The following is a 26,794-nucleotide window of genomic DNA, read 5'->3' on the forward strand; positions in this document are numbered from 1 at the left end:
GGTGTTAGCTAGCCATTTCCACCAGGATTGTGGTGTGACTTTATTTAAAACTTTGGCAGCAAATAGGTAAATAAACACAATCAAACAGTACATCAAGCTGTGTAGACTTAAACCTTGGCACAGATCAAAATCTGAAAGTCTTATTTTTGAAAGGTAAATATTTTAAAGTATTTTTAAATACAGGTTTATCTATATTAAAAAGGAATTTCTGTTTTTTTTTCTTTTTTTTTTTTTTCTTAAGCATTAATTATTATATACCTTTGTTATTCACATTAGACTATTTAGGAGTCCAGTGACTGTTTTAATATATACTGCAGTAGTCTCATATAACATCTTTTGGGATAGAAAATATGCTTTAATATGCTATACATTAAAAATCAAACCACATACATGATGCTACCAGTTTCGCTATGCTCCTACAAGTATCTGCAACATCAGACTATTATGCATGATGATCACAGAAGAGAAAAACCTAACTGGCAGAAGTCTCAATGGGCTTAAACCAGAACAAAAAAGTGTACTTAATTTATGAGCTGAAAGTCTGTCTGCAGTTTGGCACATACAGCACATCACACCATGTAATTTTATAAAAATCAAATAACTTTGCAAATCACTTCAAATATTTCCTTTCTCATTGGTTTTAATCATGTTTGAAAGGCAAGAAAAAAAAAATTACAGGATGAAATGAAAGCAAAATGAAATGATCTAGGACCATAATTCTCTTGAACGAACCTTCCTAAATTTTTGGATCATGGACCATTGTCAAACTTCAAACATAGCAGGGAACCACTACGCAGCCTTCACATCAAACTTTTTAATTAAAACCCCTAACTGGATGATATGATATTGCAGATCGGTATCATACCGTGATTATATGTGTCTGCAGACCACAATTTGGAAACAAATAAATTAAAGAATTAATTTTCCAAAGGGAAGGCTCATCTCTGGGCTTCTTGGAATGCCCATTCTATATACCGAGATACAACAAAATATCTTATAATTCAAATATATAAGGACCTCCTTTCTGTGAGTTTTTAACAGAACTAGTGAGGGCTACCAGTCTGAGACGGGATTTTTTTCATGAGGCACTGCTCCTCACAAATGATCCCGCATAATGAAATATTGGATTTTATCCCGAAATCTCCCTCTCGGTGTGGATTTTTTTCTTACCAAACAAACTGACCAGCCTCACAGCCTCTTTATTACAATGTGTACCCATGAGGTGAGGTCAGAAGAAGTGGTTTTCAACCCGGAGTGCCAGGGGAGGGGGCGGCCGCCGCCTTCCGCACGGCTTCCTGCGATAAGGCACTGGGTACCTCAAGGGTACACCGGCCCCATGGTCCCGAGAGCGAGCTGAGACGGGGAACGGGGGAAGATAAATAAATAATTAAATAGAAATAACCGAGTTTCCTCGCCCCCCGGGCCGCGCCCCGCGCAGAGCGCCCTGTGAGGAGTCGGGCTCAGCCGGGGAGGCGGCGGGGGGGGGAGGGTTGGTTTGAAGGGCGAACCCCGAAAAAATTTGTTCTTTCTGCAGCCTGGCAGCCCCCTCCCGGGACTGGGAAGTCTTTAAGGACTGCAAGGGGCTTTCTGGAGGCTTGTAAATAAGGCCGGGAGCGCGGGCACGAAGGCCGGCACGGCCCCGTACCGCCCGGTAACTTCCCCTCACGAGCACAGCGCAGCACGAGTTTGCTGATCGCAGCTTTTCCGCTGTACCCGAGCCAAGTGCCGGCAATTACCTACACTTATGTAGACTTTTATAAGAGATAACAGTTATCTCTATTGAAAAGGCACGAGCAGAGAGTGTTTTCCTTTTTTTTTTTTTTTTCCCCTCTCTCTCTCCGTTCTCCCCACACCAAAGCTGCTCCCCAGCCCGGGCAGGGCACCGACTCCCCCGAGCAGCGAGGAGGAGCGCGGCCACCGCCTGCAGGAGGAAGGCTCGGGGCCGACCGAAGCCGCTCGCCCCGCTCCTGCCAGCCGTGCCCGATGCCGGGGCAGGCCCCCAGCCAAAACCCCAGCCCCGACGGGGAGCCCTGAAGGGGGCCGGGACCGGGCCGGGTCGTGAGGGCAGCGGCCGGGCGCTGCGGGACCGCCGGGTGCCCGCGGCGAGTGCGGGGCCGGGCCGGGAGCTGCTGCTCGGGGCGGCCCCGGAGCCCTCGGATCCCGTCAGGACGAGCCCTGCCCGGGCCCTGCCGCCCCCTCCAGCCCCGGCCCCGCAGCCAAAAGAAAGGCAAGGAGCGAGCTGCGCGTTTTGCCATGCAAATGAGCTGCTCGCCCTCGGGCGCTTAGCAAATTGCCAGCGCGCTGGGGATGCCCCCTCGCTCTTTTCGCTTTGTTGCCACATGCGCTGGGAGCTGCGGTGGGGTGGCTGCGTGGCTCTTCCCGGCTCGGCTGGAGGATGCGGGATAGGCGCTGGTGGGGAGCACCCCTGGGTGCAGCCCGCCCGGCTCCCTGTGGCACCGAGGCTCTTCTGCGGCTCCTCCTGGGGAGCTGGACCCGGAGCCAGCAGCTCCCGGCAAAAGGAGGGCATGGTGGCACCCGTGGGGCCACCACCATCCGTACCCGCACTCACTCCTGACCCAAAACCGCCTGTCCTCGCACGTCTGTGGGGCAGGAGCTCTGCGGAGGTCCACCTGTGTTTATAAAACAAGGGGCATCGCGCGTGCTGCGCAAACACTACGTGACAGCAAATGACAGAGGGCTTCCATTGTCTCGGTATGAACTCACGCGTGTTTAAAGCAGACATTAAAAACATGATTCACCTCAATAAAAGCATCGCAAACAACTATTTAAAGTAATCCAAAATGCAACATTTGGGGGTGGGGAGGCAAGCAGACAGTCCAGCTACCCTTCCCCACCTCCCCCCAAAAGACACAAACTCCAGTAATAACATCAACAACTACTACTACTACATTTATACTGTATCCAGAAGCACAGCAGGGTTTTTAACAAGATCAGGTCTCGCTTTCAGTTTCGCTCACCACTGAACGAGTCAGCACTGAGGACTGCGTTAAAGAGGTGTGGGGCATTATTTAGGAGTTATAGAAAGTAGACCAGGATGTTAAACACAGAAGGGAAAAAAAAAAAAAAAAAAAAAAAAAGGTGCCAAAAGCAGGAGAATGGTGGCTAAAACAGAAGATATGAACCTAATACACTGCTCAAGAAATCTTTTCCTCCCCAAACGCACGTACATACATCATAACAGGAGCTCTGAATACTTACTAAAGTTTTGCAGAGAAATAAATGGGTATCTGTTGCATGACTTACAAAGCCAGCGGAAAAAGGAGCAACTTTTTCATGGTAGCCTCGGATCATATAGGCTGCATTTGCCCCATTCACATCCTCCTCCTTTCACTGCACTTCAGGATTCAATGTGAAGAAGACAGCCTTAGCATATTCATCTTAGAAATCCAAAACATTGCAGAGACCACACTGCAGCAACAGATGAATCTGCTTCTCATGCATTGACGTACCTCCTCAACGTCTGAAGGAAATTCAAGCTCCAGTCAACCCACAAGAGACATGTTGCCTGACTGTACCTTGATGGTATTGTTTATGAAGAAGATGATTTACACACTCGTAATGATTTAAGCAGCTACTTTGCATACATTACAGAGAGAACCTGGAACATGTGACCTGCTTCACAGGGCAGGATTATACCTCTGTTCTTGTTGTGTCATGTGCAACCACATTATTTAGTAGTTAAAGCCCAAGCGAGCACTCTGGTATTCCACTGCCCTTGCCGTGCATGCAGCGCGAGAGTTTCGGCATGCCTCTGAAACCAAAGCTTAGCCTCCCGACTTCTAAAGATAGACAGCTAAATAAATGATATAATTGTCAAAGGGGCTCAGTCAAACCTACCACATGGCTCTGCCCACTCCGGATTATGACGCTGGCTGGCAGTCTTTTTAGGACAGGAAATCTTTCATGGTGTTAATAAATTGGTAACAATGATCATATTCTTAGCAGCCACTCCAATACAAACTTTCATTAGCACTTACACAGCCTTCTGCAAATCACTGAGAATGTATGCAAGATCATCATCAGTTCAGGATAAACAACAAAAACTTTAAATCCTTTTTTCCTGATGTTGTTTTGAAAAAAAAAAAAAAAGTCAAAAGCTTTTCAGAAAAAAATGGAACAAACATTGAAAGAGCAGTTGGGCTCCTAGTCTGTCAGTGCTCCTTCATAATTTTAAGCTGTTTTTATTGATCTATACAGTTCTTATGCACAACTTCATTACTGCTTTGATAATTACAAGATAATTAAATACAAGACAGAGCATGTATCATGCTGGGGAATCATTTAGTGGGTGAACTGTTGTGCTGAAAAGTGGAATTCTTTCTGTCACTCACAAAGCGGTGAAACATCAGTAATGAACACAACAGGCGCTATTTTGGGGGGGAATCCAGTGGTCCAGCAGAGCCACAAAGGGCAGTAGCAAAACGTAAGGTTCAGGGCTTCCAGACTCAGTAACACATAAACTAAGAGCATTTTCGCACACTGCTTTCCCTAAAGTTCAGAGCAACACAGGAGCAATCATAGCACTTGCCGTACAATATGCAAGAAAAAAAGTCAGGGTCTGAAAAATCCGTCTTTAAGAAAAGAGAGTAAAACTGGTGGGTGGAGGGGAGGTGTCTCAGCAGCACAGTAGTGAGGACACCCACGCTCTGTTCACAGCCTCGCCACTGGCTCATGGTGACACTGCAGAAGTTATTGAGATTCCGCGTGCCTTGGCTCACCCATCAGTACAATGGGTGCAATGCTTCATCCTGTCCGTAAGAGGCAATTAATGTTTGTAAAATACTCTGGGAACCTTGATTAAAATGCACTGCAGCTTTGTGATAAGTATTTCCTCTGCAAGAGCAAGCGAGCTGGGTTTTGATGGTGGGCAGTACTGCCTGATCTCTGGAAAAGCAAAATAATCATTCTGAAAGAGAAGTATGTGCTTGACCTATGCACACCTGTAGGTGGATCCCTCCTGGAATTTCTTTTTTCTTCTTTTCAGTTACTGGGTGTATATTGCGAAGAGAAGAGCAGTAAAAATGGGTAATTAAAAAGCTTTTGAAAAGCCCTGGTGTTTTCACCAGAGGATCACAGTGGGCCGTCTTCAAGAACTCTGATGCAGAACTATATGTAATTAAAAAAAATAATTATTTGTAATGCTCCCCAAACCCTGTTTTCATTAAGAGAGAAAAAAAGATCACTTTAAATATGAATGCTTTATGAATAAAGAAGATTTTTTTTTAAATTGATGAGCATTCATTTTCCCATAGAGTCGCATAAAGTCTGAGTAGTTCACGTAAAACATAATTATCAACATTTTAAACCACATTTTCCCCTTGAAAATAAATAAATAAATAAGCATGCCAAAATCTTTTTTGTTCATTAAGAGCCAGATCCAGCAGAAAACATCTGCAGACTTCTAGACCAAGCAAGCCCTGGAAGGCCATGGGTACTGGCTGCACCTCGTGCCAACCCCAAAAATTTGGCTGGTTCAGAAAGATTTAAACAAAACAAAAAAAGCCCTGCAGCTTTACATGTCTGGGAATTGTGGAACTGCGTTAGGTTTATGAATAAAGAATAGGGGTGAGAAAAAAAAAAAAAAGAAAAAAAAAAACTTCTTTTAAAAAGGAGATCCCTGTCTCTCCTGTCCTCCTGGTGCTAGATGGTGGCTCCGCTCCCTCCCTAGGGACCCCACAGAGCCGCCACGGGCGGCCCTAAATGGGAAGTTCAGCCACCCTACTGGGGTGAGGGGCTTGAGAGGGGCTCGAAATCTGTCCCCGTCCCTTTCTGGGGATCAAAGAACCACCCGAGCATCCAGTTCTGGGCCCCTCACAGCACCACAGAAGGCTGGGCGCTGCTCCCAGCCACCACTGTGGAGGTGCCAGGGCCTGGGTGCCCGTCCCGCAGCCAGAGGCCTCCCCCGCAACTTGGAGGGCCCGGGCCCCGAACGCGGCCGTGGGTTTCCACCACACGCTTGAACGGGCTCCAAGTGGCAGCGCAGAAAAAGAGCCTTGGCGAGCGCGGGCACTCGGCAGCACATATTTAGATTTTGGGCTACCCTGTGTGTGTGTATATGCAAACACAAGGGGAGAATTTACAGCCTCAGCGTGGATGCCTGCTGAAATAGAGAGTGAGTTTGGGAAAGCACAAACGGGTCGAGGGCCCTGTTACTGCGGCAGGATTAAAGGACGGGTTCGTGGAGTTGCCAGGTTTTAAGACTTTTGACAGAAACAATGGGTTATTCTGACAAGCCTTTCACTCTGCCGCCCTTTGGGAAAGCCAAGAAACCTCACGTTGATTTAAGTCCTATCTTGTCGTCCTCCCCGCTCAGAGGATCAGCCTGGATTTTCAATCAACAGCCAGCTCACCTCGTGTGGCTAGCTGTGCGTGGGGAGAAGGAGGACCAGGCTTGTTTCAAAAGACCAGCTAACAGTACAACAACACGATCTGCACCAAGGCCATCCCCAAATTCTGGTTTCGCAGTGTTTGCTGTATGGACGCCTACTAGAGGGAAACAACAGCTGCAGTATGCTGCCCGGGTTAGGGAGATGCGATACAGGCGAAGATCCGTACTGTGGAGTGAGTGCACAGAGGGGCTCTGTGCAATGTCCACGTCACTGCAGGCACTTTGCAGGTGTGTATTTGCAATGCTATTTATACAGTGCCGAAAGCAGACAACATTAATAGGCAGCGTACACGGTTCCCTATGTCTTTAGTGCTGCCTTCGACACTGGGGACCCCCAAGACAAGCAGTCTCACTAAAGCCTCTCCCATCCAACACGCAGACTTCCTTACATACACAGACTCTCCAACTGCAATTAGACATTTTTTAAATTATAAAAAGTTCTTGAAGTGAAACCTTTGTTTACGCGTTGAAATGAGCCAGCTGACATGAAAAAAAAAGCAAATTGAAAAGCCAAGAGACTTGTATTTAAAATGCGGAATAGGTTGGATATCTTAAATAAATAAAATTAATCTGAACATGCACTAAAGTAAATCATGTATTCTAACAATGCTAGATACAAATAATCATCATGTTTATCATTACAGCCTTATATACCTGTTGGATTACTGCTTTCAAAGCCTTAAAAAATGTACCAGTGTCTTTGAATTAAAATGCATTTTCTTTATGCTAAATCTGTGAAGGTACTCTTGTGGGAAACACCGCATTCTACATAAATTTTTATTAGAAAAAAAAAAGCTTACACAGCTTCAGAAAAAAAAAAAAAAGCACAACCAAATGGCAAAAATCCCAACTTTGTCCATTCATCCTTTGATTCTGTCTTTGCCATAACAAAATTCTGTGAAAATGCTGCCAGAAATAAAGTTAATCTTTCCAAGGACTTTTTCATCTTTCTTTAAAACCAGGGAGTAAGTAGCCTGCAGTTCTATCAACCCTGATGCAAAGCATGCTAAAAAGATGAGATCTATGTCATTTTTTGCCCATCTATATAACATTATGGAAAAAAAAAAAAGAGAGACAAAAAAAAAATCCCTTGAAACTCCAAATTCTGCCTCAGTAACATCTCAGTACAACACCCTGTTTCTGTTGCATAAACCCAAGTAACAGCAGTAGTAACAGCTGTAAACACATAATTAAGGATCCAGTGTTTTCTACACAAATAAAAAATGCTTTAAAATGCATCTGCCCATTCCATAGCACAGTTCTGAAATCCATAAATAACTAAATCTGTAAGTAAATTCACCACCTACTAGAAGAATGACTCCTAAGATACCTCAAGAAAGTAAAAGCTAAAGGGCTCGTTGCTAGTAGTTAATGTGATAACCAGGCTCCAAAGACAGAAAGAACAAAATATCTCCCTTTCATTAAAAGGAAAAAAAATCTTTAAAAAGTACACAATTAGTTAGCTTTGCAGTGATTAATTCAACAACTGCAAAGCCAAAAACAACTTCAGGCACTTAACCATGAAACTGTCAGTTCTCTTTGCTTGACGATAAAGCATCCAAAAAGTAAACATTAACTTCTGTGTTTTTTCTACATGCGTATTCCATCATGAAAAATGATAAGCAACGAATCACTAAGCGAGCTCTGCAGAGGCTTTTTATACCTTATTCCGCCTGACACAGAGGTAAGATGTGCCCCAAATCCCTTCCTTTTCCTCACTGTCAGCTCTAATTAAGACCCACTCATACTGTTCACTAAAACTTGACAGAACAAACTGAATATAGTCTTTTCGCCAGGAAGCAAACTGCTCATCACAGCAAGTTGGCTTTGGAGGGGACCCCAATACTAAGCATGTACTTTCCCTATCAAGGAAAAAGAAAGCAGCAGCTCTGGCACAGGCCAACTCCCAAGGAAGCGAACGGAAGCTCTGCCCAAGCAAGGAGTGCACAAGCATGGGCTGCATCACTTCTGCAGAAAGCGCACTTCCAAATAAACTGCAAAATTGAATAAATATCAAACAAGTTGAAATAGGGCACGAAGCTGCAGACATTGAATTAAAAGGACAGATCAACATATTTATCTGACCTGTGACTATTTAACTCAGGCGCATTCTTCTTTCAAACAAGATGCCCATAAGCAGCCTTTTGATGGCTGCTCATAATCAAATGCGTCACTCGTAAAATTACAGCGTTTGGGTAGGGTACCAGGCAACCGAAAATGGCTTTTGCTACAAGTATGTCACAAGCAAACCTTTTAGTCACCTCAGAATTGCACTCGACCTCACTTCATTCCTGTGCACTGGCTGCGTACGGGCTCCTCCACCAGCACACAACTGCTGTAATCGTCTTGGCAGTAAACAGCAATCAGTAAATGCTATTTACTGGGCAGATACATGCCCTGGGTATTCCTTCAGCTTCCCTGTCCCCCATCTCTCCCTTCAGGTCTCAGCCCTCTCTCTCTGGGAAATTTGAGGTGAGGGGCTCGAAATAAATAAATACAGGTAGTGAAATAGTAAAATCCTTTAGCTGGCAAGGTTTTTCTCTCTGAATGGACAAATTCTTAACTCCAAGCTGCTCTAGACACAGAAGGATTAGATCCTAACCAGGGAAAACACAGGAAAATGGTAATAAATATCTCATGGTAATCCACGGGAACTTTGGTCCCAATGTGATTTTTCTGTAGTATCCTACAACAACAAATGGCATTACAACATCCATAATCTCAGCTCATATATCAGAGTGCACCCTCTGTTCTCCTTGCGCTTCCCTCTTTCATCTAGTGCATTTTCTAAGAAAACGAGAAAACGTGGAGGCACTTTTCTGCAACAGTTTCAGCCCCATTCCTGAACGAAAGCAGCACAGTAGCATGGTGCAAACTGCCACGGCCGGTGTTGCACTGCACGCAGCTACAGCTGGCGAGCCTGGGGTTTATGGCAGCCTTACTCTGGTAAGGTTTCATCTGAAATTCCTTCTGACAAGACAAAGGAAGTCACAGTTTGCTGGAGAGAAAAAATAAATAAATTGTATTCATGTGCAGTAATAGCACTTTGTGTCATGATGGATTTTACAATATCCTAGTTCTCTTTCTATTCAGACGTGTCTTTTGAGTAATAAATTCTGAAAACTCAAGAAGGTAAAGCTTGCTTAGCCATGAGTCTCCTTTAACCCAGTAAAATAAATTCCACAGCTGCCTTCTTCTTTCTCCTGTGACTATTTTTTACGCTCCTTCCCATTGACAACTAGCCACTGTCGCACTGCACTGCTCAAACAAAAATCTTTTAAAATGCCAGCTTTTCAGATTCTTATTTTTGACCCATCGAGGTGAAACGCTTCGTACCATAAAGTTCAGCAGCAGTAGTGGACCATCTTTGTTAGTACTGATTTTCCTATGCACAAATAAAAATTGACAAGTGCCTGAAGAAAAAAAAGGCAGGCAAACCCATTTTAAATGTTCCTTAGATAATGCAGTACCACAGCAAATCTCTAAGGAAAGTTAATCTGGGACTGCCATGAACACCAAATAAATTTGCACCACTGGGATATTTAAGGTCCAATAAATCTTGCTTTCCAATGCTTTTAAAACTCCAGAAAACTGTGTTCAGCTCTAGACTCCGTACGTAGCAACAAAACTGTCTGCCTAAAAGCTACCGACCCAGACCTGCCATCTGTGAGAAATATTTTCAGAACATACTCATGTTTGCTGAACTACCAAATTATGAAAACCTTCATTAAGAGAAAAACAAACCACAAACACACATATATACATACAGAAAAACCAACCGAACAACTTACTCTCTTTTTCTGTTTGCATGATAATCTCAAGAAAGTTGGTTAAAAATGCCCCTATTTCCAATTCAAATTCTGATTAATTTATTTGAACTATCTCATGTTGCAGTCAACAACACAAAACCAACAACTAATTGCAAAAAAGAAAAGAGGGCGCAATAAAATCCATCATAGTTCAGAGATGTCTAGCAAGAGCAGAAGAACGAAGGGTTAACAACAATCTAAGAAATCACACCACTGCCTGCTTATCTCATGTTGTTAAAAATGCCAACAATAGCTTATTAAAAGGAAAAAAAGAAAAAAAAAAAAAAGGTATTATAGAAAAGCATATATACTGTGCTGCAACTTTTCCCAGTTTGGTCACGTCATAACCAGATTTTGTAGACAATGAAAATCGCTGCTTCCCTTGGCCTGTTAAAATACCCTGATGTCCACAGCGTCACATACTGAGGGCCACTGTGTGCCTACATGGACATAAGTGCAATACTGGAACTTTGCTGCTATTTATTTGAGCCATTCAGAGAACTGCTGGTGAGAGAAAAGAAGAAAGCGGGGTTGTGAACCCAGTGATTAGCAAAAAGGCCCAGAAGCAGGTGCCCTGTGTAAGCCTACTTTGTATTTTTAATTCCAGATTTGGCAGTGAACCGATTTCCAATTGGAAGAATTCCTTTAAAGGTGGCAGACCAAAGTGTGATCACACCAAAGGCCTGTACTGACCATCATGAGCGGAGAGGCCAAAACATGTTACGGAGCATTAGGAAATGTTCTAAGTTCAGAGAGACTGCTTTAGAGTAATAAACTGCACCAAAGTACAGCACTGATCCCCAAGAATCACAGTTGTTAAACTGAAATGTAATTAGTTTTCTGACGAGGATCAGCAAACTGGCCAACTCACTGTAGATGAAGTTAGCAGAAGTTTAGTCACGTCCAAGTACTGGGGTACGTCAGATCCACAATCAGAGGGTTTTCATCAGTCTTTAGAAGTATCTGAATTTCCCCCAGGTAAGCACGCAAATCAGGTGAGATTCACTTTTATAAAAATCATTCACCTAAGAATCAAACCAGCCCAAACATGAAAAAAAATGCTAACCTTTGTTTTCTTACTAGCAAACTTCGTGTCATAAACAACTTAAGGGCAGTGATGCAAAATGGACCCTTGCCTAGATTTGTAAACTTTTCCAGGATTCGTAATATCCTGCATTTGATGACATCATGAAACTAACCACAAGTAAAAGTTGGTTTTCAATTCGTTCTACTTTTCCCTCATTAGTCTCTGTGTCAGAAATAGAATAAGAACCCTCATTAAGTCACATTAAAATCTTTAAACTCATTAAGGGCTCAGAGAAAGAACAATACAAACACTGGTGTTTTTGTAAAAAAAAAAAAATGCAACACAGATGGACTTCAATTTACACGTATTCTTAGAGTGTATGTATGTGCGTGCAGCAGCCAAAGGGAGACCGGTATGTGTGAGGGAGACATGGAGAGGCAGAGCAGCAGAGGCAACAAGGCAGAGCATACCTTACACATGACAGAATGATACCTAGATAAAAGCGGATTAGGCACGATTGCTTCTGACCTGATATAGATGAAGCGCATAATGCTTTGTATCCTGAGCTGCGACAGAGCCATACCCTGCATTTCTTTTCAATTAACGATTCCTCGGGACATCTTCCAGGGAAGAAGACAACCTTGAGGGCTCTGCAGCCAGCACCAAACAAATGGGAAGCTAACTTTTGGTGCGTCGACTATTTTGATTGCTGTAGCTTAGCAGAGGAAACAACGCTATGTGATTGCAGCTGAAGATACATCTCCTATTCATGCTTACGGACTTACACGTAAGATACAGGTGTGTGCAGAATTTCAACAGTCTTGGAGAGTATCTCTGGGTGTGCAAAGGGTGGGTGTTTGTTAGAAGATTTATTGTAGCTGAATGACTCAGATATATGTTGTTGATAACTTCTGATCTTTCCCCCCCATAAGACTGGAAATATGAGCTCAATGCCACAAAATTATTTACATTGCTACAGTATGCTCAAACAACTATTACAGGATTAATTTAATCCATTATTATTTTTTTTTTCCATGATGCGTACAACATGCAAAAAGCAGTTTAGTTCTAAAGAAAACTCCAGCCCTGAAAAAGCAGGAAGGAGACTAATCAGATGGCATAAATTTCAGGTGACTGCAGCAGGCCAGAGAACCTGCCTGCAGTACGTGGGGACCTGCCCTGCTGTTTCTCCCCACCGCTGTGACAGCAGAAACGGGAGGTGGCAGCTCTAGGGACAGCCCCCAGCTCTCAGCATCCAGAGCTGGGTGCCAGGGCACGGGCTCCCTTCTCCCACGTGCCTCACAGACACCGCTCACCTGCAAGGCACATGGAAAGGCCCATCTATTTTCACCAGCTTTTGCCTCAGGTATTTGGGGCAAAGTTTACTTTATTAACTGTGCATCCATATGTGCAGGAGGAGAAAGCTCGGCAATGAGCAGTGTGTATCGTGTTTTTGGTTTATCCTCTGTAGCTGCAGCTAGGGAATGCATGATGAGTATACTTAATATATCCAATAATGAGAACTCTCAGTAGAAAAGCTAACTATCTTCAGTTTAGGAAGCTGAAATGGGAGGAAAATTATTTTATTAACTGAATTCTTAAAGTAGCGTTTCATCTGCATAGCAAGTTTTGGATGAGGTTTCACATGCTCACAGCCTGTGCTTGAAGATCAGCGTATGAGAAAGTTAAAAAGAATCGCACTTTGAAAACACTGAAAACCTTCTACCCCAAAGAAAATTGCTTTGTTCTAACTAATTTAGCTTCCATTAAACCACATAGGAATTTTAGGTGATATTCACCTAAATGAAGTAGGTGGTACCTACTTCAGTCCTTTTTTTTTTTTTTTAAATATCAGTTGGGAATTTGTTTTTTGTGTTGTTGGGTTTTTGTTTTGTTTATTAATGGTCCCAATAAAGTCCCTGGCACATCCAAAAGTAATCTGCAAGATATCTGTCTGAGTATGTTATCTTTTTTTAATTAACTACTAGAAGCCCCCCACACACACTTCTCTATTTTTTTTTTCTGAACTGCCAAGCTGTATGTTTAATTTTTTAAGTTTTAGTATGTATTTCAGACTTGCAGACTTTGCAAAGTAGGTCAGGAATACCCAAAGGATACACATTTGAAGGCTACAGATAGCAGAACACACCATTTACGGTTTTGTATATACACATACATACACATTCTATATAATATAGATAGATAGATTCAATGATTTAAACACATTACATCCATTCTGTGTGTTTCAAGAACATTCAGATATTTACACTGTTAGATCACCACTCATTTTAGACCTACACTAGTGCCAGCTGCCAAAAAAAAAGTACACAAATCAAAATATGTTACCTTTGTTCAAACAATACTGCTGTTCATTATATAATAGAAACTGTCATGCTTAATCTTCCAGGAACCAAGAACTGGTACATTCTTGGACCAGAGGTGGCTTGAAATGGTTTGAGGCAAAACTGAAGCATATTGTTTAAGTAAATCTTGCTGAGAAACATAAGCACATTGATGATTTTTAACATCATCTTTTACAGACGTTTCTTCAGATACATTAGTAAACTCAAAACACTGGCATATTTTCAAAATGCAGAGAGATGAACACATCGGTGCTTTTTCTGTAACATTTTTACAGTATCAGATTATATACTCCCCTCTGCACTGTCAATCTGACTAAACATAACGTGGAATCTGAAAAGGCTGCTTGACAACTGATGCCACAATGAAGTAAAATGTTCATATAAAATTTCGTACTGACTTTGAGAACACCCCAAAACTTATTTTTTCCTTGGGAGTTCTCAGTCTTATCTAAGTCCCCCAATGGCTATTGCAGGCACTGAACTGCATGCAAGCTGCAATGTTCATTTTCCATCAGAGCATGAAAAGCATTGCCAAAAGAGCACTCAGAAATGTCTACAGTGTGGTACAGGGAAATATAAATGTCAGAAATGCCTGACGTTCTTCACAGTTGGAACTTTTAAAACTTATACGTTGATTTGACAAAACACTAAATAAAAATAAGTACACTTCGCTTATTGAAGATCTGTTTTAGAGCATTAGAGCTCCAGGACTTCCTCGGATTTTTAAGACTACAAAGGAAGCATTTTACAATTTCATCTGTAACAACACAGATTATACAATATTCATCAAGCAGACACAATCTTCCTTCCAGACACACAGAGCCACACACAGCCCTGCAGAGGCCAATCCTGCAGCTTTACCGAATCAAAAAGTCCCCCTGACGTCAATGCGTATTTTTCAAGAATGAGAACTGCAGGATCAGGCCCAAAAAGTGCTTATGAAGATGAGATGTTACTTCAACAGATTGAATGTTAGATTAAATAGAAAGATTGAGGCAAGACAAGTCTGGGGTTTAAACCCTAGGGAGGATTGACATTTAAAGTGTTGCCACTGAATTATAGCTCTCCACATTGGGTGGGGTAACCTCCTACTGGGTGGAGTGTCTCCCCTAAAGGAAGGAAAAACTGGCACAAGCCAACTTGGTCTTTGAAAGATTTCCCTACTTGCCAACTTATGAAGTCGTCCTGACGTCAACTTCGTCAAGAAAGTCTATTGCCCAACGCCGTCTTTTACCGTAGAAAGTTTGCCTGCGTTCGAAACCCGAGCAGAGGTAGGAAAGAAATTAAGGAAATAAGTCAGAAACCTCTAAAAATTAAAAGTAAAATTAAAAAAAAAAAAAGAAAAGAAAAGAAAGAAAAGAGAGCACACTGCATTTTCATAATTCTAGTCAATTAAAGAAAATCCTTTTGTTGGGTTTTCTTGTTCCTAATATCACCTTATAGATACAGATCACTGGAGACTATTACTAAACATATTTTAAAACCTGGTTTAGTTTTAAAATATGAGGTGGAGAGCACGGAAAGTGGCTGCTCTTTCAGATAGAATCTCCCATCTCCTGCAACAGACAGTGAATATCTTCCCAATCAGCGTCAACAACAGGTGTAAAACCTTCTCGTACTGGTAAAATAACATTCATTGAACTGTCAGTAAAGGCATGCTTAAGGTATTATTCCTCTCCAAATCAAAACAAATTGTTTCTTCAAAAGAAGACTTTGGGTGCTGGGTGAGAGGAGAAAGGGCTGGGGGGAGAAATCAAGCCAAAACAGAAGAGGGATAAAGCATCTCCAAATGCCCATGGGAAAGAAGAAAAAAAAAAAGAAAATAAATAAATAAATAAATAAATCAGAAAACAGTTTAAGTTACCGTAACCTGAAATGCACCAGCCATCACAAAGAGCAATTGGAGAAATCCAGCAGAGCTCAGCAGGAAAGATTTTTAATAACAGATTGAAAAACAAGAATAAAAATAACTGCATCAACAGGGCCTTTCTTCCTCAGGCCACAAGCCCGTTTTTACTTGAATTTTAAAAAAATGGCAGTTTGGCCACTAAAACCAATCCAGAACATTATTAAAAGTTAAAAGCTACCAATTACTTCTGTCTGTTCTTTTAAAGCAAAGTTTGGCATTACGTCAGTTGGTTTAAAGAAAACAAGAAAGAGAGAGAGAAAGAAGGAGAGAAAGTTTCCTGCTTGTATAAATTAAACCACCAGGGAAGGTGTCTAGCCACTTGTAAAGCATTTATTACAGGTTTTTAAAGGGCTAGTAACATTTTAAAAATTAAACATTTTAAAATAAATTTAAAGGGGAAAAAAAATAAAAGTCAATCTGGGCCTGGAAAGAAAGCGGACTTACGAGAAATTATACGAGTGAACTGCAGCTAGAGAAAGAAAAAAAATGACTATTGGGACTAAACTGTGTGATTCCAAATAATTCTATTCTCAAGACAGGAATAATCCCGTTGTAACCACTGTGCTCGCAGTCGTCCCGCACGAGCACGGAGAAGTCCCAACAAACTTTACAGGATGGAGCCAAGTGGGCTCTACAGGAGCGTCCCACAGCAGCGCCAGCCGTGGCAGCTATGCACGTTAGAGAAAACTATTCCCTCTACAGATTTTCTAAACCCATGCACACAAATCCACAGCAGGAGTAAAAATCCTTAGTTAACGCAATAGGCTCATAATAAAAATCACTGATAGAAAGATTAGCATTTTCTATTCACTCTTAGACGGATTTTCCACCAGTGGTGTTATTATTAAATTTTAAAGAACCACTTTAAAGGTACTAGAAAATAAGAAATCGATAGCACAGAACATGAATAAAACATAGACGGCTATTAAACAAAGTTTCTTACACACAGCTATGCCAGTTCACCTAAATCACAGTCTTCTAAACCCCGTGACGCCAAATCAGAGACTCCTGCGACTCCGGACTACGCATCCAGTGGAATGGTGCTCAGTTGTGCAACGCTTCTGGGCTGGGACAAAATGTCCACTAGGGACTAAATTGAGACCATCGTATTTATTCTCCCATCGCTCCGTATTTAATTTGAGCCTTGGTCTGCATGACAAAAAGTCGGAATCGGATGCCACCGCTTCCCCCCCCCCCTCCTCCTTTCCCCCAAGTGGCATTTCTTAAGTTCTGGGCACGTATACAAGTGGCTCAGCAGTGCGGCTCTGCTAGGCCCTTTATTGATTAGGTGCAAGCCTACATCAAGGAGAGAATAATAAGCATCATCTGAAAAGTGTAGTTACATGTCTTGCCCTTGTAAACATTTGCGCTTTAATGGTGTAATTGTGCTTTAATCCGTCGCATCATCTGATATAACTCATTAAGTGTGTTTTTTTTCTTTTAATTAGCAAACACACTCCAAAAAAAGCAAAGCCTAGAAAGTTTTTACACGCAATAAAAACTGAACTGAAAATAGTCTTCGAGTAGGAAAATATTCTCTCTTTGGGTGCAGGCTTATCTTTTGAAAGGAAAAAGAGAGCTTCATTGGCAGAGCGTATGAAAACGAACTCCATAATTCATGACAGTACCCAGAAAAAAAGTTCTTCTCCTTCTCCAGGAGGACTGGAAAGGGCACTTTTATTTATCTTCTGGACAGACAAAAATAGTAGAACCTAGACCAGATATGCTGTAATTAATGTATCCAAAGGTCAACAGGCAATGGTATTTATACAATAGATGGGTGCAGACTACGCTGGTTTTAGTATTAATCACCAGGATTTGAAAATAGCATTGTTTTCTCACTAGGTAAGAACTTCAGAAAGTTTCAGAAACGAAAAAGAAGAAAGTGTTTGTCTTTTTTTTTCTTATCCCTGCCTGCTATTATTTTTAACCAATTGCTTTTTACCTCCCGAGGTGTAGTATTGGGGACCAAAACGCCTGAGTTTACAGTTGCCCAGGTCTGCCAAAAACAGACCCAGACTACCTCACTAGTTGTGTGGAGGAAACTAAATTAAGCAAGGGCAAACACCAACTGGAAAGTTGTCAGTTTGCTGAATGAATGGCTTCATTTTACACACCAGTTAGAATATCTTAATCAGAATATATTTCTGTTCAAGGCCAATACTTTTACTACCAGGTGGCAGTTTGTTTTAACTGAAACTGTATTAAAAATGTAATTTATTTCCACTTTACTTTCACCTAACAAAAAGGGTTGTCAGATTCCCAGCCTGTCATGTTCAAAAATATTTAACCATAAACTTTCTCACAATGTTATATTTGGTGTTACCCACAAACCTTTATTAAAGCGATACTGCCAGTGTGGCTGCAGTTAAGATCTGAGAAGGTTTCTATTAAGATTATTACATTAAAATATTGTCAAGAGTTTATAAGAGACATAAATATTCATACATCCACGCCCCCCCCAAACTTAGCAGGAAAGTTCCACATAAAAAGAAAAATTTAAATACATACCCAAAGATGCCTGTTTGTAATTAAAATTTTGGTTTTTTCCTACACGTCTTTGCTAATTTTTTAACTCTTTCGCACTGTAATGTAAAATAGTTTTGTTTCAAAGCAAGTGCCTGATAAAGTGCTAAAAGAGGTAATTCACATGAACAGAAAGTAATTAGTCATTGTTTGCACAATGCTTTGAAAATATAAAACCCTATGTGTCAACTAGCATTAAAATATAATATGCTTGAAATACAGAGATTTAACAAGCAACCATTGCATCTTACAGACACCCCAGTCCACACAGAGGAATTAGCACTACGCTGTTATTAATGCACAATCACAATATGTGAATAATAATATTCTTCACACGCAGCCAGAGCACGCATGATAATAGTGCATACTATAAAAGTTTACTACGAGCAATACACGACGCATGATAGAGCAACAATCCTGGCTAAGGACTCATAAAATAACACGGAATTTACTCGATCGCCGATAAAGACAGAAGGCAACTCACAAAGCTACAGTATAAATTATGCTACAAAAGCATTAAAGGAGGATATAAGAGGATAACCTGGCTGCATTGTAAGTGTTTGATGCCCAAAGAAGTCTCAGATCTCTGAAGTTATCATTTACATTTTTTTTCCTTTATTAACATTACTATGAAATAAAGAAAAAAAAATAAAGCCATATTCTCACACGCAAAAAAATTGCCCAGTATTACTTAGAGACTGTTAGAGGATCAGAAGCAAAACATGTAAACTTAAAAGCTGATGCAACTTTGCCCTTTACTTACTTTGTTGTGACTACGTATATGCAAAGTTTCAAACAGAGAAAAGTTATTATATGCAGCAACAACAAAAAAGTGATAACCAGACAGAGCAGGGTGGATTATGAGCTGACTGCTCTTCTCGTATCTAATTTCTCTGGGTCTTAAAAAGGTGAAGGAGACTTTCTGTTGTCACAAACAGTCTGAGGATTCACTTGTAGGTAGGCAATGATGCACTATTGGTGCTATGTGGCAAACCTCAGGCAGGTATCTATTTTTCAAGAGGAAAAAATAAAAAGTCTTTTTTTTTTTTTCTACAGAGAAGTGTTCCACTTCTTTGATTTGACCACGTTATTAACAAACTTTCATTCAGTGGTTAAAAAAAGAGAAAAAAAAATCTTTCAAAGTGTTGATATCATTTCCAGACAATCTTGTCAGCATCACAATTTACAGGAAATAGTTGATGTTCTTAAACAAACCCTGTATTTACTCATAGACCCAGAGTACTTAGAAAAAAAAAAAAGAAAGAAAGAAAGAAAGAAAAGAAAAAACAACAACTCACTCTTTTGGAGTTGTTGGTGGTGTTTTTTTTTTTCTAAATGTCACTCTGGTGGAATATCTGAGAGAGCCGTCTAACCTAACACACGTATTGTGAACATGAGAAAAACACAAAGTGCAGTTCAGAAGACTACTGTAACTTTTATTCTCATTTTGTCCACGTCAGGAACTGGCTCTTACCACCACTTTCCTTTGCTGCCCCTTGCATTTTTAACTCTGGCAGCCTTTTCTGAACGTTCAACTTTTCCTAAAACCAACAGGAAAGTAACATGATGCCACCAACATCCATAGGATTCAGCTGCGTCGCTGAAGAAGACCTCCTGAATGGCAAAGAGTTTGCTGGCTGCTTCAAGAGACTTCACTGAGCCCGATCAAATAAAACCTGCGGCACGTTCAGTGGATGTTTGCCTCCAGCACCACGCCGGGCACCTGGGACAGGAGCGTGGGGCAGGGATGCTCGCCCCCACGCCTGGCCCTGGCTCCAGCCCTGCCAGGAGAGATGGGAGCCAGGGGGTTCCCCCCTTTCCACTAGCTGCACTTGAGAAGTTTGCCACTCGCGGATAGAAAACATCACCCTTTTTAAAAAATAAATGCATTGAGGAGGGGGGGGTGGGGATTAAAAAAAAAATAAAGGCTAGCGGGCCCCACTAGGCACGGTGTAGGAGTGCCGGGCTGTCCCAGCGCCGTGATTTGCGGCAGGGAGGAGGATAAACAAAGCCCCCCGACATGTCAGGGCCCCCCCGGGAAGGGTTGGCTGCCCGGGGCAGGGGTTGGGGGCTCGGCACGGCCCGGCACGGCTCGGCACGGCCCCGGCCCCCCGCAGCCCCCCTGCATCCCCGGCCTCGCCTCCATTCATTTCAGTGCCGACAAACGGCCGGGGCAATGAAGCCGGGGGGGGGGGGGTTAGGGAAGCAGCAGCCGGGCCGAGGAGATAGGGGAGAGGGGGGAGGAAAAAATAAAAAGGGGGGGGGGGGAGATAAAAAGAAATGGGAAAAAAAAGAAAAAGAGGCTCCGCGAAGTTGTGGCAGCAGGGGAGAGCCGAGCGCGGGGACGCGGCGCTGCGAGCAGAGCTTCGCCTTTAAGAGGGAAAAGTTTTACGTCTCTCCGTGCTCTGGTTTCAAAAAAAAAAAAAAAAAAAAAAAAAAACACCCGAAAACAAAACAAAACCAAAATCACCAGCACCGCCGCGTCGCCTTTCCCCCGGGGGAGGGGGGACCGGCGGGGACCCCGAGCGAGGAGGAGGAAAAAAAAAAACAGGGACGGGGGGGGGGGGGGAAGGGAGCGAAGGAAGGAAAAAAAAAAAAAAAAAGACCAAAAAAAAAAAATACCCAAACTTTTTCCCAAACTTACTACTCTTCATGCTGGTGCCTCCGCGCCCCGCTTGTCATGGTCCCCGTGCAAACTTCCAGCGGCGGGGCAGGACGGGACGGGGCAGCGCAGGACGGAGGCTGCGGCTCAGTCGGATGCACAAACCCCGGGCGCTCGCCTCCCGCTTCCACCCCCCGCGGCTGCCTTCCCCTCCTCCCCCGGTGCCGGGGCACGGCGGCGGAGATAAGGGCAGCGCCGAGCCGAGCCGAGCCGAGCCGCGCCAGCAGCAGCAGCAGCAGCAGCAGAAGCAGCAGCAGCAGCAGCCGCCGCTCCCCTCCCCGCCTCCGGGCCGGGGGCTGCTCCCCCTGCCCGCCGCCGCTGAACTTGACCCCGGCGGGTCTCAAGGCGCCGCTCCGCAGCCATCGCACATGGCTTTGACCCGCTTTGGGGGGGGGGCTTTAGGGGAGGGGGGGGGGGGGGGATGCACCGAAAAAAAAAAAAAACCTGCAATCCGAGAAGCACGTTACACCCACCCCCCTTTTGTTTTTATTTTGTTTTGTGTTTTTTTTTGAAGGGGGGGGCACCCTCGCTGCCCCCCCCCGCCACACGCTGCCCCCCCAGCACACGCCCCCCCCTTCCTTCACCCCCCCCCCCCCATCCTCCGCGCCGCCCCCTCCCGGCCCCGCCGCGCACCCCCCCCTCCAACCTCCCCCCCCCCACACGTCTTCCCCGGCTTTTTAATTTTTAATTTTTTTTTTTTTTTTTTTTTACCTGTTGATCGACCGCCAGCAGCAGCCCCGGCAGCCTGGAAGATGGTGGAGCCGCGGCGCGAGCCATGAACCGTCTCCTGCTGCCGGCGGAGTTGGCCGCGGATTATGTGGCGGTGGCCGGCGGCGGGGGGGGACGGGGGGGGACGGGACACGGGGAGGGCGGGCGGGCGGGGGGCCGCGGCGCTGCCGCTGCTGCTGCCGCTGCTGCCGCTGCCGCTGCCTCCCCCCCTCGGCCCCGCGCCGCGGGGAGGGGGCGACGGGGCCGGCGGTACCGGGGGGTGAGGGGGGGGAGGTGGGGGGGGGGGGGGGGGCGGGAGCACCGAGAGGGGGGAGGATTTGGGGAGAGGGGAGGGAGTTTAGGGGACGTGGAGGGGGGGGGGTCGCGGGCCGGGTCACGGCGCGGCGGCGGCGAGGCGTCGGCCTGCGAGCGCGGGTCGGCCGCCGCGTTATCAGGGGCTGTTATCGCTTGTCAGGACCTCCGTCTCCCCGCATTACGTCAGTTTCAAGACACCGACACTATTAATATCAAAGGAGCCTTCGCGGAGGAAAGCGCCACCCCAGACGGAGCGCCCTTAAAGAGACAGCGCAGGCGGCCCCGCCGCGCCGCCCCCCCCTTCCCCTCACACGCAGCCCCCCCTCAGGGCCGGGCCGGGCCGGGCCGGGCTCCCCCGGGGGCGGCCATGAGCGGGGAGCGGGCCGGGCCGCCGAGGCTTTGGCCGAGTTGGGTGTCTGAGGAGCAGCCCGCAGGCCACAGCCGCATCCCCAGCGCGGCCCCCGCGAGGTTTTGGTGCCTTTTTTTTTTTTTTTCCTTCTTTTTATCGATCGCATTGATCGCTGCTGTACGGATTTGGAAAAGTCACCAACACCGCCACCGCCTCACAGCACCCCCAGCACCTCACAAAAATGACAACGACACCACCAGCACCACCTCCGAGCCGCTGCCCACCCGCGGGACAGGGCACGGGGGGGATGCCCGGGGGGCTCTGCTCGCCCCTCTCCCCCTGCTGTACCAGACAGACAGACGGACACTTCCCAGCCCTCGGTTGAACGTGCCCCGTGGGTGCCTTCCCGTTAACACCAAGCACAAATTAGGTCTCGAGCTGCCCTGGAGAAGACCCTTACAACTGCCCTCTCCGCTCTGAGCCTCTCCGACTCAAAACGCGCAGCTTTCTCCCCTACCACAAATTGCCAGGAGTCTGTATGTCGGAGTAAAAAACTCCGAGGAGAAGCAGTACGTGAAAGGTTCCCCTGAAAGGGTTTAAAACCCCAAATATAGTAGGCGTTAAAAACTATGTAAACATTTGTTGGGCATTTGGACACAATTTTTTCTGCACTTAGGTGACTTTATATGGCGAGTTTTTTCCTCCCGTGCAAGTCGCTTTGAACTGATTTCACATTAAAACACAAGTGTTCTGGTCGCTCGCAACTAGTAACACATTATTCAAATGAGAAGCTGGAAAAGAGTTAAATCATTACGATTTAAGTTAGAGACAAAGCTGTTTCCCCCAAAATGCTTGAAGTGACATAACATTTTCCTCACATTTTCCTTCCCAAATACATAGCTATAAGGCATAAAACCTTCAGAGATACACGCTGACGCAAATGAAACCCTCCCGTAAAGCGTATGGCGTTTTCAGTCCCCTCTCCAAGCTTAAACATTCTTCATATATGTTTAGGATAATCTACTGGCAGATTTGTAAAGTAATTGCTCATGTAAATCACCCAGCAACACATTTCCCCCTTAAGTTCTTTTGTAGGATTGTCTGATAAAGCGCTTTATGAATAGCAAAGCAATAATTCACATGCAAGAGGTGAGCCTGTCATGTTGCAAATGGAAGGTAGCAGAGAGTTGCAGGCTGCAGCGCACGGTGGGATCCCAGAGCCCAGGAGGGGAGCACTGACAGGGTCTGTGTGGGACCCCCTCCCTCTGCGCCCAGCAGCACACAGACAGTGTGGAGCAGTGGAGAAGTTTATGACGGAAAGTGGAGGAAAGTAGCACCAGAATTTAAAGTTTGCTTTAGCAGCGGGGCCATATGCCGTAGCACCTCACTCACATGCGCAGGGAGAATGTTTCCTGACTTCATAACCCTCTACTTTTTCTCAGGCTGGAAGTGCCATAGCAGAACTGCAGTCAGAGACGAACCGCTTTCAGGAACCTCAGTGAATGCAGAATTCGGACTAGTGAATACTTTTGTCCCATCTACACTGATTCAGACCTGTTCTTCTCTGCAGCTTAGGTTCTGCTGTTGCTGCCAAGCCAGACCAGAGTGGCTGTTCACTCGGAGACGCCTTGCCTGTGAAGGGTTAAAATCAGCAGGTATTTTGTCTGATTACTTGGCTAAGCATCTTACAAGCAGGGCTCCAGTGGAAAATATTTAAACAAGGGTTATTCCCCTTTGCTTCTCTGCTCTAGTGAGACTTATTAACGTCTTTTTCTTTTAAAACAGGAAATGATGCCCCCCACACCTTAAATCTTCTCCAGCTTGCATGTGTGCCTGCAGTTCTCCTAGATTTTAGTCACATTATGACAGATAAAACACAGAGAAGATTGGTAACCATGAAAGTGCAGGTTTCAACACGTGGAAACCTTGATAATAAACACACCTTTTTTCACCTGTAGAACAATACGAGATATGTATTTGTAAAAGACATAAGCTTTTTGTGCACATGCTTTTAAAATGAAACCGCAGAAGCCGTTCCTAAACAGAGATTAGAAAGACAAAATGTGTCTTCATAATTTCAAGTCGACGACTTTAATGAAATACTCTCAGGAAAAGTATGTTACAGTATCTTTGTTAAAAAAAAAAAAAAAAAAATGCTTGCATGATACGTTCTGCATTTCAAGTTAAAATAAAGCAGATCAAGAAGATGTCAATATCAATCTGTTTATATTCACCACAACAGAACTGTAGAGAACTTAATAAAAGCAAAAATATTTTCATAAACTTTTTCAGGCAAATTATTTATTTATGAAATAATTTATAAAGAAAATTTTTACCTCATGGCTTAGATACATCGCATATGCTTGTGATTGACACAATATGTTCAGGCTCAAAGGCCTGTACAGCCTTTTTTTTATTTTTATTTTTTTATCCTAGCAGGAATATTTCAAAACAACCAACTAATTCATGAAGTCATACAGTAATTGTTTGACAGTTGTTTCTAATATAGAAAAATAAGTTATGTATATTGTTTTCATTCAAATATTTGTTGATTTGTTGTTAGAATCCTTTGACGTTGACATGCCGCAAATTGCATTAGGAGAAATACTGAAGATTTATTTTCATTTATTATCTTCTGCTGTCAAACATTTGCAAAACCACTTAAAGCAAGCTTTATTTCGCTTTACTTGAATCTTATATTCTGCATGATAGTAGGTGGTTGCTGAAATAACAAGTCCGGCTTTCTGGGGTAGATAAGAACCGAGGAAGCGAAGGCAAAGCAGCAGCAAAGCAAGAAGATACAGAGAAAGTGCTGCTTTCACAGCGAGGCATGAACAAAGTAACTTCTAAATAATCCTCCATTTTTTTTTTACACTCAGGCACATTCTCCATTGAGGGAGAATACAGAGGCCCGTCACAGTTGCTTCTTGAAGGAAAACAGTATAACAGTCATTGTTTATCAAGATGACATAACATGCCATTTATGCCTTTATTGTTTAATGCAGTTTCTCTTTTCTTGTAGTTTACTCAGCGTAGATACAAAGAAGGATTAACAGTTAAGCATAAGCATACTTGTTTTACAATTTCAGCCTTTTAGTGCATAACTTACTTACTTAAAGTACTAGAGCCTATAATCACAATGATTTTACCTGATGGAACATGCATTTCAGAAATATAATCCAACTGTTTACCCTAACACGTCATAAATTGCAATTCTTTACAAAAACCTCAGAGATTGACATCCATTGCTCTTAAATGCCTGCTGCTTTAGCACACATCATCAAGAAAGTATTTCTGTATTATTCTCCCTCCAGTTGGTAGTATATCACATGAATTCTAAAGACCATTTTCTTTTACTGTCTTCAATAATGAGCATTTTGAGGAGCATTTAGTTATGTGTCTGAGGCACTCCAGCGTGAGTTTCTTGGGAATATAAACACGGCAACTTACAGAATTTCTGCAGACCCACTTCTTTTCCTTGCACAACTTTTGTCACATGAAATCATCAGGAAACTTTTGTTCCCTTTCTTACACGCTGCACAGAGTAAAGTTTCCAAACTTCAAGTTGTGCGCCAAAGGCAAAAAAAACTACCACTGATTTTAAAAGAAACGGGACTGGAGACCCTAATGATGTGGTTGAAACGTCTCTGAAAAGAGATTATGCGTTGTGATAGACAGGGCAGCGCTGAGAACAGCCAATGAAACAGCATGCAACAGAAGAGCTAATACCATGGCATGATCCCAGATTCAGCAGATGTTTTCTAGGGGGATTGGATATCTGGTAATGGGAAATGGAACCTTTCTCTTCTCTGTCACCGTTTTTAACGCAGGCCAGTAGTGATGGAAAGGCAATAATATCTGATGCTTCTTTGGTAGCTTTCTCCACTGCGTGGTAGGAACCTGTCCTCCTGGCTGGACCACACCACGGCTGTCTGGGGCTCCCCAGCACCCTGGTGGCACTGCTGGCCCAAGGGCCTTTTTGGGAAATGCCTGGAAACCCTCTTTCCCTGGGAGCGGTCTCCTGGGGAGGGATGCGGAACACCGGCTGGGCATGGGCTGCTCCTGCTAATGGCGTGTCTGCAGATAGTTAAATAACTCTGGCAGCCGCAAAAGATAATTTATCACTTTACACTATCGTAAAATCTACTAGAAAATTAAAAATGCTAAAACACCAGACTCCTTGAAATCATTTACATGCAGGAATCCACATAATTGTATAGATTTTGATCTTAAAAATGCTATATAAAAGGCATTCATCCAAAGCTCTGAAAAACCTCACATGCACATACACATACATATGGAGTAATATATAATGAGTCTTTCCCAACAAATATCAATAAAAGAAGTGGCAGCCTTTCTTCCCACATTCCAACCGCAAGTTCAGCAAATCAAAACAACCTGAGCCCCCTGTCCTGTCATCACCCCCAACCAGACAGAGCCACTACCTCTCACTGCCTCAATTCCACGCTCAGCTTCCCTCCAGCACTTCTGGGAAGGCTAATCTGGATCAAGTGCATTGAAGTCAATGGGAAAAAAAAAAAAAAAAAAAGAAGCTATAAATGAGTTCAGGAATCTTTACATTAGGTCCTACATGCAAATGCTTTTCTTTCCTATTCATAAGGCTTGTAGTTATGAAATTGTAGTGTTCTGGATATAATATTAAATCTCACTACAATATCTTCTAATATAAAGCAACGATTCCATACAATCAAGGTGT

At 43.7% G+C, this 26,794-nt stretch overlaps 1 protein-coding gene and 1 long non-coding RNA gene across 6 annotated transcripts in view; one reads left to right on the forward strand and one right to left on the reverse strand.

Annotated features, from left to right (window-relative positions):
• TRPS1 (transcriptional repressor GATA binding 1) overlaps positions 1-21,558 on the reverse strand; it is a 213,663-nt gene extending 192,105 nt beyond the window's left edge. For 2 of the 5 annotated variants that reach the window (XM_068672532.1, XM_068672529.1), the window contains exon 1: positions 20,688-21,073. In XM_068672532.1, the coding sequence (XP_068528633.1) occupies positions 20,688-20,697 (10 nt within the window). In that variant the 5' untranslated portion in view covers positions 20,698-21,073. Of the gene's footprint in view, positions 1-20,687; positions 21,074-21,416 lie in introns of those variants that run through there. The other 3 variants (XM_068672528.1, XM_068672536.1, XM_068672533.1) reach the window with 3 other exon arrangements.
• Positions 21,559-21,752: 194 nt separating this feature from the next.
• Positions 21,753-24,360, forward strand: LOC137851413 (uncharacterized). The gene is made up of 2 exons (XR_011093164.1): positions 21,753-23,732; positions 23,863-24,360. It is a non-coding gene; the product is annotated as an uncharacterized lncRNA (long non-coding RNA).
• Positions 24,361-26,794: the final 2,434 nt, after the last annotated feature.

Source organism: Anas acuta, chromosome 2 (genome assembly GCF_963932015.1).
Source record: "Anas acuta chromosome 2, bAnaAcu1.1, whole genome shotgun sequence".
Taxonomy (NCBI): Eukaryota; Metazoa; Chordata; class Aves; order Anseriformes; family Anatidae; genus Anas; species Anas acuta.